General features: G+C 41.1%; 1 protein-coding gene across 1 annotated transcript; it reads right to left on the bottom strand.

The window, feature by feature from the left end:
• Positions 1-125: 125 nt before the first annotated feature.
• Positions 126-16,249, bottom strand: pik3c2g (phosphatidylinositol-4-phosphate 3-kinase catalytic subunit type 2 gamma). Its single transcript, XM_022756230.1, has 33 exons — positions 16,204-16,249; positions 15,175-15,730; positions 14,977-15,056; positions 14,480-14,637; positions 13,415-13,529; positions 13,159-13,270; positions 12,677-12,747; positions 12,427-12,490; positions 12,191-12,316; positions 11,893-11,923; positions 10,709-10,892; positions 10,432-10,554; positions 9,942-10,070; positions 8,605-8,719; positions 8,388-8,521; positions 8,046-8,234; positions 7,614-7,707; positions 7,299-7,393; positions 6,829-7,009; positions 6,581-6,688; positions 6,376-6,468; positions 6,138-6,267; positions 5,895-6,031; positions 5,592-5,761; positions 5,276-5,432; positions 5,074-5,183; positions 4,763-4,931; positions 3,562-3,680; positions 3,355-3,451; positions 3,190-3,253; positions 2,907-2,986; positions 2,649-2,774; positions 126-1,715 (listed from the first exon to the last, which is right to left on the bottom strand). Exons 2-33 carry the CDS (start codon positions 15,640-15,642, stop codon positions 1,563-1,565), a joined length of 4,182 nt encoding a protein of 1,393 aa, XP_022611951.1. The 5' UTR covers positions 15,643-15,730; positions 16,204-16,249; the 3' UTR covers positions 126-1,562.
• Between the last annotated feature and the right edge of the window lie 3,919 nt (positions 16,250-20,168).

Raw genomic sequence — 20,168 nt, 5'->3', positions numbered from 1 at the left:
CTCTCTCTCTCACACACACACATACACCTCACCAACAGATAGAGAAGCGTGGCTGATGCAGCAACAACAACAACAAAAATATATAAATAAATCAAAAGCACCATTTCCTCAGATATAAATACCAGTTTTATTGTTAGAAAATAAATGTGCCTTTCTCTACTGCCTGCACACTGTGCTGCAAAGGAAAACAGGAGAAGAATAACTCTCTGCTAGAATCACACAAGTAATGCAGGAATCCCTGGAGTGACATATTTGGCTCTTATAATGAAATGAATAATTGATGCATGTACAATTATTGTGGTAGAGTTGATCACACATAAGACAACCAACCACAATATAGTGTTTTTGATTAATCATCTGTTCAAAAACAATTGATGTCATTCTTATGTTGGGGCTGAAATTGTTGTGCGATGCCAGGATACATTAATACTCCATGAACATTACTATGAAAGAGTAGCAGCCAGCATTTTCTTCCAAGCCTACCTCCCTGTGAGAGACCCAGCAGGGAATAATATAAATAGCATTCACAGAGGTATACATTATTGAACCAAATCCAGTGCAGGGGAGTCTATTTCTATCCTCGTTCATCACTAAATCCTATGAATGAGGCTGAGGGGAGTACGGGTCAGCAGGCCTGTCAGGAGGAGAACGGCATTAAGACCTGCCTTAGCCTTGAAAGAGAGAGAGTGAGTGTGTGTGCGCGTGTGTGTGTGTGTGTGTGTGTGTGTGTAGGTTCTTTTTCAGGGGTGTTTTTGTGGGCATCTGAGTGTCTGCCTTTGCGGGTTTTGTGCATGCATGTGTATAACTGTGTTTGAATGCCACTGACGGATAAGACAAAGATGGGGTTGGGGGTGGGTGTTAACTCAGCCCCTGAGGCCAGAGAGGCAGTGTTGTCATCCTGCTCACACACTCTCCTAGCCCCTCTCCTCCCTTCCTCACCCTCCTGCCTCCCACCTCCAATTCCACTGGTCAAGGACACAGTTGACACAGCCCAAAGGGACAAACACATTCAGTCTGGGCAGGTAACAAGCAGGCAGCTCCTAACAGCACTGCATCACCTCCCCCTTACTCTGTCACATTGACAGTCTCGACCACACACATTTACAACAACAGTTTTCACTCACAGTGACGAAAACAAAGTTTAAGTAGAAATGAAAGTGCAAATATGATAATAAAAGTAATAGTTTCTCTCCTTTATCCATCACCGAAGGTACATCCATAAAATCAAACTTAGTTAGCAAATGTCATATGATTAACATTTAAAAATAAATGGAAGAGGTGAATGATGCTTCACACAGTAAACAGTCTCTTTCCCTGAGTATTTTTTACTCAGCTTTGTAACTTTATCCAAACACCCCATCCACTGCCAGTGTATTCAGCTCTGGACTGAGGTTAGGTTGCATCTGATAAATAGGTAAAAATGTCAGTGCAGAGTTCCTCCTCTCAGGTGAGTTTGTCTCCCTTTAACAGTCTGAAAAAAAATCTCTGAATGGATTCTCTCCTCTCCCTCAGTGCGGCTGCACCCCCTGCTGGCAGCAGGCGTACAGTGCAGCGCTCTGATGTCAGATTGCACAGTTCCCCAGGGGAAACCATGTTTCCGTGTCAAGCAGCTTGTCATCCAGTTTAATGTTGGTTGCAGCCACAAAAGTCTTCTTGCTCTTCACTGTCACTTCCAGCACCATCCCATAGAGCAGTGAGACAGAATTATACTCCAGCTGTGAACAGGAGGCAGATATTTTAGTTATCAAACAGCTCTGCATTCAGAACACGCAGTAAGTAATTTTAGAATATTTGTACTGTACTGTTTGGCTTTTATCTGAAATTTCAGGAACAGAAACAGGATGGGGTTTTTTGTTCTAGTCATTTGAATCTGTTAAGGCTTTACTTTGCAACACAGAAGTAAGACGCTGTTAAGTTCGTGGGAAGCTACTGGTCAGAGTCTGCTGGATTCAACACTCAAAGATCACATCAGACTCGCACAGTGAGGAGAGTGGCGCCGCAGGCAGAGCTCACAGTAAAAGTGAACATTACACAAAGTCAGAGAGAATTTGTAGAACTTTGAGTGACAGCACATCATCTCAAGAGGGTCTCGATATACAAAATATTGATAAAATAAATATAAATATAAAATATTAAAAATTTAAATGATTAATATTTAAGTTTGTCAATACTGAATGAATATGAGCCTAGTAAACATCTCTTCCACCACAGCCTAATTTTTTTACTACTCTCTGCGCTAGGTTGCTGTACTATACTGGTTTTGTACAGTGGGGTAGGTTTCATCATTTTTCATAAAGTTGAAGCTGAAATAACAGGTTGTTTTGGCCTCGTGGGGACATTAGGAACAAACTGAACACAACACTGACATATTATCACCTTATAAGTTAATATGGAAACTGTAGCCGATTTAGACATCCAGCAGACAAGAAGCAACATTACCGTTCATTTGAGGTTGTGCATATGTTCACGTGATGAATTTAAGTCCAATATTTTCTCTCTTTTAGCTCTAATGTTGGTCTCCCATCAATTTCTGAGGCTCTTCAGCTGCTGAATACACCACTATGTTCATCAGCTAGTTGCACAGCTAGTCTTTTCCCTTGTGTAAAACATCTGTTCATATATTGAGGGTATCAGAGAAGGGGATTTACCAGTTCATTGAAAGTGGGGTTGTCATTATTGCGGACCACCTTTGTCTTCCTCTTGGAGCGCTGGTGAGGGTCCGGTCTCAGACGCGTGACCACATAGGCGTCAGGGTTAGAGCCGTTTGCCTGCTTCTGTTGAAAAACAAAAGACCAAAGGTGACAGCCTGCTCTTGAGTATTTCTGAGGAAGAACACATTTACTATGTTTGCTTTCATCTTGTTTAATGATCCAAAGAATGCAATGATAAGAGTGAAGCAAACTCACAACGTTCTTCAGGTGTTTTACCAAGACCGAGAGCTTAGAGTTAGCGTAAGAAATGTACAGCTGGATCTGAGGACGGGCTCCTGCAATAGATCAGTGCATCAGTGCCAGTAAATCATAGCATAGCATGTCTTATATATAAACGATCATCAGTTTCCCCCAGACATAGCACAGAATCAACCTTCACATTTAAAATATTGCCTTTAGCAGCAAAGTGTTCTTTTCATTTGAATCTTTTATAATCTTTTTTTATGCATCCACTTTTTATTTAAGAGCAGAAAATTACCTGTCGCCACACCTTCTTGGACTATGCTGGGGCCATCCAGGAACAAGCTGCAGACATATTCATTCTGCAGGAGCCCGAGTGAGATGGGACAGCCAGTTAGAGCCAAGCATAACAAAAGATCACAACAGAGAGAAATCAACCAGTGATGCAGAGTGAGGAACTTACTCCCTTGCATGGTCCCTCAAAAAGCTGTTTTAGGTATTTATTCAGCAGAGACATCTTCCTGGCTGGAGTGAATGACATCTTATACCAGCTAGGAAACCTTTAAGGGGAGATGCATCAAATTATGTTATAACCAAGAAGGAAATTCTAAACAAAATAAAAGAGCCATCGTATGTGAGCTGGATGTGCATGTTTTTTTTCTTCACTCACTGAGGCAGCATGGATTCAATGAAGTATTTCTGCAGCTGCTTATGGATCAGCTCAAACTGCCCGAATGTCTTCTCACTGGTCAGATAACCATCGTGAATGGTTACTCTCAGGGCATAGATCTGCAAATCAAACAAAACGAATGCTTTCATGAGGATGCAGGGTGAATAAATGAGGACTGACTGTTGATAACCCAGGATCCATGTTGAAACTCCAAGGCAGGTGCTACATGTGGTCCATGTTCTTAAACAGCTGATTCCCACCTAACTCCATCAACGCTCTCTAGTAACTGGCCCACAGCTGATGGGAGAGTTTCCCCTCAAGGATTTGTAAAGCATCATATTCTAATAGTTTTATAGTGCATCTGTCTTAAATCTTGACTTGATAAAGTTTATTATAATTTTTATTGTTATTAACTCAGTTAAGAATGTTACAAGCGAATAAAACCCATGCAGGGTGATCCTATAATTTACAATTTGTTTATTAGACCTCTGCAAACTAAACTCAAGGGGTTTTGCCTCCATAACCACAAGCATTCAGATAATTACTCTTAACCAAGAAGCTTCTGTATGGGTTTATCTGTTTTATGTTTCCTCTGTTTAAGTATTTATCAGAGAATCCAAATAAAAAAAAAGAATGTGGGAAACTGAATTTGCGTGTTTATACTGTGCTAACAAAACAAGCACTACTAGCACGCAGAAGCAGAGAAAATTATGAGTGCCCACATGCTTATATTTAACTTTTGATCTATTGGGAAACCATTTATTTATACTTCTGGGCAACTTGAGAAAATCTCGGTGCTTCTGCTTTGACTGAAAAGGCGCTTCATTCTACCTTCAAAGAGTTTAACCTGACATCAGGAAGCTTGTTCCGATCAAAGAGCAGTGAAATGCCAACAAACACCAGTAACAGTCCTCAGTCGACTCTGGAGGGTGAGGGAATAGAGACACATCCTGTGAGTGTGTGACAGCAAACACACACACAGTCAGCTGAGTGCCAGGGGTTACTCCTCTCAGACCAAATATGTGTGAACTTCCTGTCAGTTCCACATGTTTCATCAGCTCCCCTGGCTACGAGGATCCAACACAAAGCTCTGTGGTGCATCAGGCAAAATCTCTCAGTGACATTTTGTTATAAGAATGAAAACTGAGGCCAGCGTTTTCTGTCTGAATTACCAAAGCACAAAGAATACATGCTGCCTCACCACATCTTTTCCCTTGACGGTGTATCCCTGGATAACAGCTTCTTGGATGTTGTTGCTGGGACTAGGGATGCCCTCCCTGGCTCTTGATTCTTGTTTCTTCCCTTGAGCCATGCTGTGTGTCAGGAAGTTAAACTTCACTGCAACACAGCCCATGCTCTCTTTGATCTTCCTACATCAGGAGAGAGACAAACACATATAATAAGTGTCACATTAATACAACTGCAGAACTAAAACAGGAGAAGAAATGATTTGGCTCGAACGACAGACTGTGTACATTTGTGCATTAAATTACTTGTTGTGCATTAAATTACTTTGTAAAGTACGATGTGGCCTCCAGGTCAGTGTCATGAGGTCTGAGGTTGTTCTGAACATACTGCAGGTCATTAGAGTCCTTCAGTTCTGGCATACCTGCGTGCAGCATCTGGAAACCACACAAATGAAAAGATGTTCTACATCACATTATCTACTCTCAGATATAGCTGTAACCTTATTACTGAGGAGATGAGGTCTTACCAGCTCCAATAAGCTGAGTATCAGTGCAGAGCGCCCCCTGATTATGTTGTAAGCTTCACAGCAGAGCTCCACAAAGCGATGCAACCACTGAGGCTTCTGCCCCCCACCTGTGATGAAGTGCTGCATCTCAGATGTAAAGATGAATGGTGACCGGTCCCTATCATTGCAAAAAAGAAAAACGAGTGGTGGATGTGGATAATTCTTGTTAATACACAACATTGTCTTTGACTTGACATTTTTATGCATCTCTCTGCTACTCAAACACAAACAACACTCTTCACTTTCAAAATGCTGCTTGCCTTTTTTATTGACTTGCCTTTTAAAGTTTCCAAACTTCTGTGCATTGCCCATAATTTTGCCAAAGTCAATGTGGAACATGTGTCCACTGTGTTTCAACATGATGTTGTCGTTGTGGCGGTCACAGATCCCCAGGATGAACGTGGCCACGCACCACCCTGCGCACGAGTGGATGAAGTTCATCACAGCCTGCACATACACAGTGGGGGAAGGTTACACAATTTAACATAAACATGTCACAGCAAACTGAATATTCAAGAGTACAGTCAAGCATCTACAATAGTAAAGTAGAAGATATCAAAGATTTTGTAGTGGTCTTAACCTTCTCATAGTCCTCCTTAGTTTTATTCCACATATGGAACCATTTCTCCAGTGTGTCCTCACGAAGGGTCCCACCCAGACCCCACTCCTGCTGAATCTTCCCCAGGGTCACTGCCTCTGGAACCACTTCCACCAGACCTGACAACCACATAGAATATAAGCATAAGCAGTGAAAAAGATAGCAGAGATACAAGACAAGGGAACTACTAATGTACATTCAAAAACACAAGTAAATCAAACAGACCCTGAGCTTTGCCTGTAGAAAGACACCTGTAGGTGACCATTCGGAGGTCCAGCCCCTCCTGCAGCCACACCCTGTCCATCACACGGACTATCTGAAGTACCAGCATGTCCTGACGCAGGTTATCTCCTGTCTGAACAACACATGTTCTTTGACTCAGCAAAAGAGAGTGACATGAATTCTTTATTTTCCCTTGAAGGGAACTGGGAGAAAGACAACGTTGATCAATAAAGTACCATACCTTGCAGATGACACTGACGTTCTTAGACAGAGGGTCAGTACTGATGAACGTGATCCCCAGAGGAGCAGCATTAGAGTTGTAGAACTTACAAGCCTATAAGTAACATATGAAAGGAGTAAACACTCCTCAGAAATGGCACAGTGCTGTGTGTATAGTAAATAAGAGTAATGATATATAGGTGTAATGTGTTGTGTGACGTTCTTACATCCAAGGCCACTGCCTTAACACGGACTGCAGGATCCAGTGGGAGACAGCAGCTGATCCCATCTTTGAAGAAGTCATCGATCTTCTGCTTTTCTTTGTTCAACACATTCTGCAGACAAATGCATTCAATGAAAAAATGGAAAAAATAAAATGTATAACTTGCACGGTTATAGTCATTAACAGTAGAGGATTACGAGTCAGTAAGTGAGCGCATACATGAATGGGTAGATGAGAGATCTATTTACAGACCTTACGTCGAGCCTTGTCGGCGGTGCGGACATTCTCAGCCACCTGTACAAGCACGGACACCAGTCGGGTTTCATGCTCAAGCTCCTGCCTCAGTGTCCGGCCACAACAGTGTCGCAGAACAGCCTTAATCTTACTGTACCAACTCTGGTAATAGGGGTCGCTGTGGGCATCCTCCAGCAGCCTGCCAGCATAGAAAACAATAATACATGATGATGATAATAAATTAACTTTACTACACAGTGCATGGACTGTGTACACAGTGCATGAAAACACAGAAATTAACACAAAAGCAAAGACATCAGTGTATTTTGCATAAAGTAGTATTACTTTATATTCATTTCTTTTTCAACATTACTGGTGATGAATGAGATTTTACTTTCATGCAAACTGTCATTATGTTGATACAGTGAATGAAACTACGACAGTGCTCCAAATCTACATCCCCTCAGTTTGATGACTCTGCTGCTCACCAGAAGAGTTGCTGGGCTAATCTTATGTTCCTCATTGATCTCTCCAACAGCAGCATCACCAGAGGTCCATCCAGCTCCCACTCACTCTTCAGAGCCTGCAGGACAGGATGATTGATCATACACGTCACGCATGACATCAAACTACTGAGGAATCTGCAAAGTGTTCCCCCTCTACTACTAATACTGGTTTCTTCCTGTGCTGAAATATTAACTTGTAAAGCTACTGATACCTGAAGGATAACATGGAGGTGGGTATGAATTGTATTTTTTCACTCAGAGTGAGTAATAGTTAGTGATGGATGTTGGTGTGCTCACCTGGACCAGCTGTGGCAGATACACCTCCAGGTCTTCATCTGGGATCTGTTCAAAGAATTGAACTGCAGCACGCCGCACAGTCTGATCATGAAAACTGAAAAAGACGTATTAAAGTTACCAAACAAGACTTATGGAAACCTGAATCATGGTTGCGATCATGGCCGTAACTTTAGGTTACTGGTCTGCTTGTCGTATTAAGTTTACTGTTCCTACAAAACCAAGTTATATTTCTGTTCATAAATTAATGTATTTCTAGTTACACACACAGTTTTCTTATTCTTTTTTCCTTTGACTGCTTTCAGCTTTTTGACCAACAGTTTCACAACAAAATAAACATTTTCCCTTGTACTGTATATTATCTATTTGTGTCAGTCTTTGTGGCTTTGCATAATGCCTGTGTATATTTTTTGCACGTGAACCTTTGTAACCTGCCTGTCACTCAGCAGGAAGAGGGCCTCCTCCGGCAGATACATGAGCCAGTTCTCTACGACTGTATAGATTTCTGTCAAGTATTCAGGTTGCCACAGTTGGACTCCACCCAGCATCAGGTGGAGGAAAGTACATCCTTTGTCACCACAGTGACGCTTCTCCCAGAGGAAAGTCTTCTCATTTTCTGTTAGACTGAGAAAAGAGAGATTATGGTGTTTGATAGAGAAAGCAGTTCTCAACATAGAAGTGAAAACATTATGTATGTCCAAATATATGAAATTGAGTGCTGCACATATACCTGTATGTTAATTCATAATGTAATGCGTGATGTTTTCTTCTACTCACAAGCAGATGCAGTGCTTCTTAGAGACGTCCAGCATTTTCTTTTGCAATTCCTCACAAGCCTGAGAGAATACGACTGAACCGGTGAGTGCGATGGGCCTCTGGTACGTCCACTTATACTCATTTTGAAACTCAAGCTGGAGAAAAATGGAAGGATGAAAGATTGTGGTGTCGTTTGTGTTTTGGTCAACAGAGGGCACAGTTGTTCAGTATTACTGACCTGCATTATGACTCCAATGGGTTGTGTGTGGCTGTCAAACAGGGCAGGGGAGGGAGGAGCAGGCGACACCGCCAGTGTGGACAGACTGAGCAGGACGGTCCCTGCTACAAGAGTGCTAGACACAGAGTACAAATACTATATGTCACTAATTACTGTGTATACTGGTCTGCATTAGAGCTCAGGATATTATCAAAAAACAGGGAGTTTCTCACTTGTTCAAGCATAGTATAATAGAAAACACATTCTAGCTAATAACAATAACCTTTCTTAGTATAGCAATTAGTAGAATTTTAATTGGTTGGGTAGTAGTAGAATTAATGGGATGTAACTCATGAAAAATTAAACCTGCTCATTATTTAGAGTGAGCAAGATAAAGAAAATAACATAAGCAACAATAAAACTGATCTGAAAGCTGTTACTGACTCAGCAGGATAACACACTGACAATAACAGAATATAAGGTTTTCTTCATTTGGCTCCAGAGAAAATCCTTCATGCTGCATCCTAAATAGTCCGTAGATGTCTGACTGTTGACTGCGGCAACAAAAGAGCACTGCAGTCGAAAAACTGATCATTATTCCAAACATGTAAAGCATAGAAGCGACAGAAATTTGGTGCATCCCTGTTTTGTTTTTTTAAGTCTAGTTAGTTAAAGGGTAACTTTGCCAATTTTGGAATACTACTCTGTCTGTGAAAACATTTGCAAGATGTTGTCTGTGAGTTTGGAGGAGGATGATGTCATCAGAGGTCATTTTGGTTTGGGCACAGAGGCTACAGTTTCATGCCAGAAAGCCTACACGTGTGATACAAACTATGGTTATGGAGTTAGTTAAAAATGTGGCCATTTCCCAAGCAGGGAGGGTCCAGTGAAAAGATCCTATTAGATGCATCATGGAAAATGTAGGATAGATCAATGTTGGAGCTTAAAGGATAGGTACATGTTTTGTATGTCTTAAAACAATAGTCAGGTGCCCAGCTGAACACTGAAATAGCTTTTGCTTGTTATAATCAGTCCTCCTGCTCACTCTGGCCACTGACAGATCCCCTCCTTACTTTAAATGTAAGTGATTCAAAGCCCTTTGATGTGTGCAAAAATATTTTCCAAAGTTTATCTGAAGAGGCTTCAATTGTCCTTATTAGATAAATCAAATATCTTCCAAAGTCATAGTCTGCTGGTTTGACCCATCTCTTAGTTGTTAATCCCCCGACTTTATAGAAGTGCAACACTGAATTACTAGTTTGAGTAATCTACTCCCCTCAAAACCCCTCTTAAATTTCTCCAAAAAATATAACCAAAAACTGGTGGTAGAGAGGTGTAAACTGTTGTAGGCAACATACCGGTTGCTGTAAAGAGGTAGTACGGCCCAGCCTAAAAGCTCTGGGCTCTTTCCTTTCTTAGAGCCTTTGAGGTGAAATGTCAACATGCTCTCATATGGCAGCTCTTTCACTGGAACCGGGAAGACCATCCTAAAATCAAACACACACACACACACACACACATACATGCTTACTGTTTCTGGCACTACTATCCATTCCAGTTATCTCAAAACTTTTTCCTTCCTCTCTTTGCTAAACTCTTTTATAATTTTCTAGTACAAATACAAATCTGTAAATGAAGTTATATAGATTATTTCTCATGTACACACGTATGAGGGCACAACAGACCTGGTCAGTTAAAAAGGCAAGGACAGTAAGCAAAGCCAATACAGCTGAATCTTCTTTATCTGTTATCAGTCCCAATATAATACTTACACAAACAAGGAAAGGGGAAGTTGAATGTGATAAAATAAAATGTCAACCATGAGACTGTACAAGAAGTCACCCTTACATGCGGTTACACTGGATCTTGTTTCCATATGACAGCGCGGTGCTGATATTTTCAGAAACACCCGTGTCGCAGAGCCTCGTTCCTCCGTACGTCAACTCACAGGAAACAGAGAAATACTCATAACTAAAACCGAAAGCAACACAAACATAGTGCTCATATCAGAGATATAGTTAACCTTTGTGTCCATATATCACGTATTTGTGTATCTGTATGTGTGTACATACACACGTAAAAACGTGTGTGTGTGTTTGTATGTGACCAGAAAATGCATACATACACGGTCAGCCAGCTGAGTTGCAGATTGTAGAGGGCAGCAACGTTGAATTGGCAGATTTCAGTGTTTTCCTCAACGTCATGTGTTTGCGGGTTGCATGTTACCTCCTGACCTCTGAAGTCTGACTGGAAGTTGTCAAAAAAGATCTGCAGCACTTTGAGCAGCGCCCCATGGAGCATGATTATCGCTAGAGTACAGCACAGAGAATAAACATCAAATCAAAAAAAATGTTAATATACCAAATGGGTCATTTTACTTTACTTTTACTACATTTTACCTTTAGTGTCCCTATTAAACATTTATAAAGCAGTCTACAAATATTTAATAAATGGGTCATAAGACACTATAATATAATTATAAGCAGATAAGGACATTTTCAAATGTTTATTAATGCACAGTGTTTGTCAACAATTACAACTCATCATATGAAGACATTTTGTATTATTAGAATTTTACTATATTGTCATTCATTATTGTTTATAGAACGGCATACATACACAGTAGGAGTTATAGGTTGTGACAAATAAATGAATAAACACTTATATCTGCATGTTACAAAACTATCCATTAAATATTTATATACTGCTTATAAATAGGACTCATCGCTGTTCACTCATTCACTCATAGCAGTAATCTATACTCTAGTACACTATAGTGGGCACTAAACTGAGAAGTCAGCCACTCTTGAATCATCATTATTTTGCATCATCGACAGGTGTAATGTTCCACAGCAGTTAAATTTTAATTAATAATTTTTGCATCTAGAGAATGAACCGCATTGCATTGTGGATAGTGCACATGCTGTGTGAGCCGTTCTGAGGGCACTGTATGGGGCATATTTAACTCAGAATTCAGACACCCAAATAAAATGACAGACAGTAAATATTGGGCGCTACATAGTAAATAGGGAGTTAAAATTTTAGTTTAAATTGCTGTGCCTATCTGACAGTGGTCTTGCAACACTTCATTGCCTGCTGTTTCTTGTTGACTTGGTAATGTCCCTGGTTCGATTCCAGCCCAGGACCTTTACTGTATAGCATACCCCCCCCCCCACCCCCCACTTCTGTATCTCTACTGTGACCATCAAATTAAAACACACACACACACACACACACACACACACACACACACACACACACACACACACACCAATGCCACACCAATGTAGTTGAGTAATACTTACTCACCACTTTCACACTCAAATATTTCCTCATGACTCTGTAAAGAAGATAAGCAAATAGAGCTGATCAGTTGATCACTGGAATGAGGAGTTATTGTCTTCTTCCTCACTACACTATTGTTGGTTCACTCGCAATACCTCGACAAAGCCGTGGCAATGTTCTTTTACAGAAAGAAAAGAGTGGCTTAAAGCAGAGTTCAAAAATGACACACACTAAAAAGGCAAAGGGCTCAAAACAGATACGATTGCTGTGCATGATTACACTTAATGTAAGAAAAGTGTCACAAATGTGAGTAATATCGTACCAAAGGCATGGGGTTGAGTCTGTTGAGGCGACTGATGGCGTCCTCCAACTCCTGACATGAGAACCCACACAGTAGACTGCTGACGGTGCGAACATGATCCACAAGCACTTTAACGTTCATCCCAGACTACAGATATGATGAGATCAGATCCAAGAATCAAAATCAAATACTGATGGACATGTGTGTGAGAGAAATACACGTACATGTCCCCCACTAGTTAACTTGTCTTTACTCACCTTACTTTTCATAACCTCTGTCACCTCTCTGTTCAAACTACTGAGCACATCCTGCAGGCTCAACCTGAGAGAGGAGGGCAGGTTAAACACACACAAATGAAAAAGTGGTAGGGAGCCATAAAGTCAAGCTACCTTTCCTAATGTTTTCTACAAACAGACATCAGTTGATGCATGACCCACTGAACAGTTGTTGTCACCAAAACACATTTTACAAAGCCAACGTGGAATGCAGGATTACTTGTCATCTTACTTGCAGGTGTCGAAGACACAGGCAGGACGCAGGAACTTGTACACTAGGCACGGGGTCCTGTCGTCTGCGCCCTTAGACAAGAAACAATAGTTTAAATACTGATTGCTTTGTAGGATTGTGGCATTTTTTTGTGTAGTGTTTTTGAATAATACAGAATCGTATAATCGAAAATACATAAAGCATGTACAGTCATGAAATGGCAGTGACATTTGTATTTAGGTTTTTATGATAATTTTAGGACACATTAGGTTCACTTATTTTGTTTCATTTTTGCTGCTAAATGCCACCAGTCATGACGTTATGTGTAAACAGAGCAAAGTCAAGATAACAGGGTGGAGGTTTTTACAGCTGCAATAGCCCTGATAGCCATGGGCCAGGCACATGAGTTTTTGAAGGCAGCATTTGAAGTCTAAAGACAAGCCCTTCTTGGTAAATGATCTATACTGTAGGTGGGAACAGAGAAGGAGTTTGAACCGACTTACATCCCTGGCCAGACGATATTTGAGGTTGTCGACATGGAGCAGTCGGAGGGGGACTACTACTTGAAACTTGTTGTAGATCTGAATAGTCTCATGCATACCCAGCAGTTCATCACTGAAGAGAGATAGGGGAAAGTACATACAGTCCACCAGATTAATCAATCAATGTGGAAATACACCATATTTGAATAGAGCATCACAGACCAGGACATCAAAGGTTATAGATAATTCAACATTGATTTCTGGATTAGTGACTTACTTTCGGAGGTATTCTTCAGAGTCGCAAAGTTTTAGAAGATAATGGCCACTTGTTCTGGGAGGGAGATCCAGCAGCTGGAAGATTTGATCAATCAGACTCTTCACTGTCCTGTTCACTGGATAAAAATTGAGAGTTCAGAGTCCACACACTTCTGCCAATATCTGCAGGGACTTAAGACAGACACTGTAGTGTTTGACAAACATGGATCATAAGGTGTGGTATAAAGAACAACTCACAGTCTACAAGGGCACTTCGGAATGAAATTATTATTACTTCCGCCAAGGAAGTTATGTTTTCACTCATGTATGTTAGTTTGTTTGGTTGACAGGGGGATTACAGAAAAAGTACTGAACCAATTTGCACCAAACCTGGAGGGTGGAGGGATGGGGAACAGGCCAGGGAAGAACACATTCAATTTTGGGGCAGATCCAGATAAAGGGGTGGATCCAGGATCTTTTTTTCTTTCCTATATATTGTGAAATATGGCATTTTTCTAGATTTTGTCAATTTCTCAAGAAATAATCTAAAAAACAAAAATCTGACATATTTGAGATATATGACTTATCTCAGGCATGTAGGATTGTTTGGCCACCGATGAGTTGTGCACTCTACTGAGTGTTATAGTGTTTTTTCTTAATTTATACATTTTGATTTTCACAGACAATAAGTGACAAACCATGACATGACATTGAATTCAACACATACAGGATTTAGAATGCGTATAATGTCCACATCGTTCTTCCTGAATCAAATGATCTATACTTTATTCTCCATTACCACAGCTCTTTCTTACTAATTATGTCTTTATCTGTGCCCACATATTACTTTGACCTGTACAATTATGTTGTACATCGCTATGTCAATATATTATCTAAACCAGTTACTATAACAGTCCTTTCTCAGTATTTTCCAGTTCATTAAGAAAGAACTGTATGTAATAAGATACTGTGTTTGCTTTCGCTTCACATTCTCATCTCTTCATTCTCTCTGGGGATAGATGGACTGCCATTATTGTAAGTACCTCTGCATAACTGAGGGTAGAGGGCTAGTAAATAAGTATCTTACCGGGGGTGGGGAAGGGGACCTGCTGATTCTCCCACTCAGTGGCCACACTGACAGTCACCTCCACCTGCTGCAGCAGCGCAGGGTGAATTTGTAACAATCGACCCCATACCACACCTGAGTTATGAACACTGTCTGTGTGTTTGTGCTGCGACATCAGCCTGCCAGAGACGGTAAAGACAAACAGGTTGCCAATGTGAGAGTGAAAGTATGATGATATACTATATATGTTCTATACTTTACCTTTTTAAACAACTAACACTGCAGAGGATCCAGTGTCAGAAAGTTACAACGATGACAAAATGAATACTATGATATACAGTATACAAAATTATAGATATCGTTTTATTTTGAGAGGTCAGCCGTCTTAAGGGTTGATATTTTAAACAAAACTTTTTAAACTCATACAGCATATTATATCTAATTTACATATCAAAAAGATATTGGTGTAATGTTGGATACTTAATATTTAGGAACACATTTCGGTATCATTCTCTTACCTGGAAGTTGCGTCACAAAAAGAAGCGAGCCTCTTGGTGCTGCCTTGTGGAGTGTCTATTAGATTCACGGTCCATGGCTCCTGATGTCAATAAAAGATAAACAGACCAACTATACTTAGGCCTTTTTTCTGATCTTACCACTTTTAATTTGGGTCACTTTATTCAGCTATAAAAGAGGTTTCTGTCTCACATACTCACATGATTGTCTATTTCTGTCCTGGAACGGTTCAGTTTGTGAGCAGGCTCAGTGAGGCCAGAGGAAAACTGCTTTTTGCTGTTGCAGAGGGGTACTCGTGTTCTGGGGGGAACAGGGGGGGCTTTACGGCCTGATTTACCTGGCAAACATGCACTTGGAAGCCTGGTTCTGGGTGGAGGGGGAGGGGCACGGACTGGAAGAGGCCCATTTGTGCCTTGGTGGTCAGTATTCCCTGTACCTCCTCTGCCTTGAGCCCAGAGATGGCCTTGGGGTTGTGGTTGTGGTTCAGTTGGGGATAGGAGCCCAGACAAGGTGCACTCATACAAATGTGTTTCATCATTTTCAGGAAAGACCTCAATGTACTCGTAAATGTGTGTTCCGTGAAGATCCTCTCTCAGAGGCATGGGGAAGTCAGTGTCACTTGCGTTTTGTCTCTGGATTGTTCCATTTCGCCTTTCAGGAGGATCCATCACATTGTAGGGCAAAAGTCATACAAGTCCTCCTGGATGGTCTCAGTATGTCCTCACTTCATAGTATCGCAGAATGAAGAACTGTGTGCTATTATGACGCAAAGAGAATCATAATAAAATCAGAATTGCAAATTAATTACATTAGTGTATGAGACTTCAGTGCAGGCAGGAAAAGTAAGCTGTTTTACGACTGAACCTGAGGGTTTATGCTGGTCTAATGATTAACAACCTTTCAAATCTTAACAGGAAATCTACCAGAGCGCGCCACTAAGACAAAGGCAATACTTTGTTACACTTGTGTAAAGTGAAACATAACAGCACTCTTCTTCAAAACCAACACTATCATTACATTATGCCTTGAAGCTTTATGTCCTTATCCCAAGATAACTGAAATTAAAATTGTGTTCAGTCAAAACTAAAATCCAGCCTGGTAAAATATTAAATAAAATAAACTTTGTAGATTACTGAAGCTCTCACCTTTACTAAAAGCAGCCTGTATGTTCACAGTTCACATTTTAAGATTAGCTACACATACATAGATTAATCTATTAGTTGACTTACCATCAGAGATGGGTTAACTGGTTTTCTAGCCTGTGTCAACAAGGTGAAGGCTCGATTCTGAGACCATGCTCAGCAAGTTAGACTGGTACATGATTTGGAGAGGCTCCCATCTGTCTTTCCTCGCCCCTCCCACTATCCCTCCCCCTCCTCCCCCTCTGCAGCCCACAACAACCCTCCGTCCTCCCTCTGCTGGAGGAGACAGAGTATTACATGTGTGGTGGAGATAACCTAGCTGCACTTACACCAAACACCAGAGGCCTCTACTCCGAAACAAGTTCATCATACCCAGGATAGATTTTCATTGTCTGGCTTCACAAAGCCGAACAACTGTGGTCACATGACGGGGTTGATCAACTCAGGTTTTCTCGAGCGCCTACATTTAAAAGGGGCGGTGCTTGCTGCATCAGACCAGTCAGACACATGGACATGTCTGCTGGCAGCAGAGCGGAATATTTTACATATGAAGAGCGAGCTGTAGTGTTAGACAAATATGAAGAAGTTAAACACATAATTCAGGCTTAAAGCAGCAGTTGCAGCTGCCAAATGCAGGAGGTACACATGCCAAAAAACCCGTCGACTGTGTGAATGCGTAAGTTAATAGACTTATATATCAGTGCACCAATATTAGGACACAAATAGATCTGACTGTAATTAATTACATCTGTCTATGAATGTGTTGCTTACATTTATTCTTATGGCGTGTATGACACTTTTAGCCTTATTCTTTCATCTGCCACATCGGCGGTGTCACACGGAGTTGAGAGCAAATAAAAAAATCAATATAAACCATAACTCAAAGCGCTGAGTAGGTTACTGTAATATCTTATAGGGACAAGAAACACAAGGCTTTAAGTGCTTCATTCAGTCTCTGCTGTAGAATGATATCGGTATTTAAACACAAAGAAATGGCTTTGACATCCAAGAGGAAAAGAGTGACATAAAGACAGGATTGACCCTCTGCAACAATGAAGGTCACTTATAAAGAGTCATCAGGGAAAACCAAAGGCACGTGGGAGAAGCTTGCCTTAAAGCCTTTCTGCCAGAAAGCTTTTCCACGTGATTATGTTGTGAAAGGGTCTATTTTAACCCAAACCATGACCTTTTCCCAAACCCAGCCAAATAGTTTGATTGTCTAAATTTAACGAAACTGCATCTGAAAACAGAAGACCTCTCTGCCAGGGGTGGCCCTAATGAGTCTGCCAGCGAGCAGTCTGGGAGGTTTAAGTCTGGATTGGTGATCCCCCCACATTACTAAATAACCTGGGCCAGACATCGGTACTGACCAGGTTCAGGACTAGATTTCTCCTCTGATTGTTTGGAGGGGTGTTTCGGAGTTAAATTGGCCCATAACTCCTGTAGTCTGAGCCTGGCTTCAGGTGTCCAGCATAAGTTACCATGGTGATTTATGAAAAGACGTGAACCACCGTTGTGAGCCTGAAAATCCAGGATTAAACCTGAATTTTTTTTTTTCAATTTTGGCCTTCGTAAAACCAATTAACATAATATACCCCATTGTGCAGTAATTACTCATACAGGAAAGCTACCGGTATTTCATTGTGGTAAAAAAAAACTTCCTTGTGCATGTAGTTAACTCATCTGTCTAGTTCAACTAAACCAACAGACTATAGCACATCTACTGCTCACGCAGGAATGTCACTGAGCAGGTTGAGGTATGTAGCACTGTGTTACTGTAAGTGTGTTTTCTATGAACTGAAATGAAAGCAACAAGAAGGAAATGTGTGCTCACAGTCTCCATAAATGACACACAAGGTAAGATTAAATTACTCGGGTTTTTTAGTTGAGGAATGTTTTGGGTATTTATTAGGTCGTTCTTTGTACTGTCATCAACTTCCTGTTCAGGTCATCTGAAACACTTTAAAACCTAGACACTGAAGCTCAGATTACCAATCTCATAGCAAACTGTGTGTGATTGTTTGACTCTCTGTAGTGGTATTTATGAGTCTTGCTGGGGTTGATAAAGCCCAACATGGCCTTACACTGGGAATGACAGCAACGGCAATCCACTGAATGTCTCACGAAGGTGTCGGCTGAGGTGCACGGAGCAGAGGGGTGTGCTGTATGGAGGCGGAGATCGAGCAGAAAGAAATGCATTTCAACCACACTACTCCCCACATCTCACCCCTCAACCCCAAACCTGGATTTCCTGGTTACTATGCACTCATCCCCTTTGTACTACTCATACTGATTGGATGTGTAGTGGCAGTGGTAAGATCAGTACTGTTATATCTGGTTTTCATTATGCATATTTCATTTCACTTCACTGCACCACCGGCTTAGTATTAAATGTGTATTGTTGTACTTCTCTGTAGGTTGTTTACATTCGGAGGAAAGCAAGGTAAGTTAATTTCTGTGGTTTGAGCAGCCTTTTCGGATCCGTTTTGTATCTTTTATGTTCTGTCACAATTTGGTCTTTTTCATAGTTTTTTTTCCTTCAGATTAGATGAGCTACGTCACAGACTGATTCCTCTGTACAGCTACGACCCCGCAGAGGAACAAGACTGGAGCGATGGTGGCAGGGAGGATGAGGATGAGGAGCTGGCTGTAAGCAAACCACTACAGCTTTTACTAATCACATACAATAAGACCGCCATTAATGAAAATGTTCACTTCATCCAGAATTTGTTTTTCTCTTTTCTTGACAGGAACCTTTGTACAAGGAGGGAAAGCTGTCCTTTTCATCTGGTTATGGAACTTGAAAAAGAAAAGAATGTGCCCAATTAGAGGAAGGATTTCTTCTTTTATATTTTGTATTACGGATGCTATACAAATGTAGACTGGTTGCTGTTTATATAAATATTTGGAAAGTATCTTGAGGAGATAATCTTTCAGCAAATATATGTGAAACTGTAGAGGATCCAGTTAGAAAAAGTTGTATTGATGATCAAATGAATGAGAAATCGAACAGTTAATGGCATAACAACAAATAATTAAATCACTATTTCTTCCTTTGTATTATGTTTATGCAGCACACCAGACAGTAGATGGCACTGTAATCCTGTCTTTTGTCTGATTTGAGAAATATGTTTTTTTTAAAGACTATACAAAGTGTTTTGAAGGATAAGGGAAGATGGGCAATAAACTGGACGCTAAAATCCCATTTTTAATCTTTGTTGTTTGTGTTGTGTGCATATTTCTGATGTTGTTTATGAATTGAGCTCAAATAGCTTCAAAGACACACCTGTTTCTGCTTAGTAATCAGCAGCTTTCCTGATGTTTGGAGGTTTCACAGGCTGACACAACTTCACGTTCATACAGGAAGATGGGATCACAGAGAAAGAACAGGTGAACAACGCACCTACACAAACGACGGAAAACCATACAAGCACTAATTGATGCATGTGACTAATTTTATGAAAACATGTTTCCAATTTGTGCTTCTGTGTGTGTGTATTTACATTAGTCTGGGCGTCCGTCAGTTGGGACCACACTGGTTCCTGACCTCCATCTTGTTGGCTACAGCTCTGGTCCTCCCGGCTCTAACTCTGGACAGCCTGCTGTGTTACTACTGTCCTCTGCAGCATAGAGGCAAGTCCTGCGCTAACATCACCAGTCAGTGTCTGCCTGATCAGCGCTGTTCCAGCTCCAGAGGTCGCTATGGCTCCGTCCACATCCTGTCTGCTCAGGGCTGCGTGGACAGTGAACTCTGTGGTTCCCATGAACTCCTCTCTTATAGGGGCGTCAAGTACAACGTCAGCCACACCTGCTGCTGCAAAGACAAGTGTAATGGCCGGCCAAAGTCTGAGGCCGGCCTGAAGAAGCTACTGGGGATGACCAAAGACAAAACTGATTACACCAACGTCTCTAATTTTCTTAGAGAGGAGCCTTGGGATTCATGTGCAAACTACACATCATTAAGGACCACCACATTACCTGCTGCTGCGTAAAAGGAGTACTTGTAGGAGACTGGGGAGAGGCCTATCAGTCATAGGCGCTTATCCGAGTCT

The sequence above is a fragment of the Seriola dumerili genome, unplaced genomic scaffold (assembly GCF_002260705.1).
Source record: "Seriola dumerili isolate Sdu_G_001 unplaced genomic scaffold, Sdu_1.0 BDQW01000242.1, whole genome shotgun sequence".
In the NCBI taxonomy this organism is placed as follows: Eukaryota; Metazoa; Chordata; class Actinopteri; order Carangiformes; family Carangidae; genus Seriola; species Seriola dumerili.
The sequence above is the reverse complement of the archived record's forward strand: the minus strand, read 5'-3'. Positions and strand labels throughout refer to the sequence as shown.

Coding starts and splice junctions, on each gene's coding strand:
- pik3c2g (XM_022756230.1), bottom strand. CDS start 15,642: ATGGATCCTCCTGAAAGGCGAAATGGAACAATCCAGAGACAAAACGCA. Junction 10,893..11,892: donor AATATTTGAGTGTGAAAGTG/GTGAGTAAGTAT, acceptor GCTGTACTCTAG/CGATAATCATGCTCCATGGG. Junction 4,932..5,073: donor GCCACATCGTACTTTACAAA/GTAATTTAATGC, acceptor CTCCTGATGTAG/GAAGATCAAAGAGAGCATGG.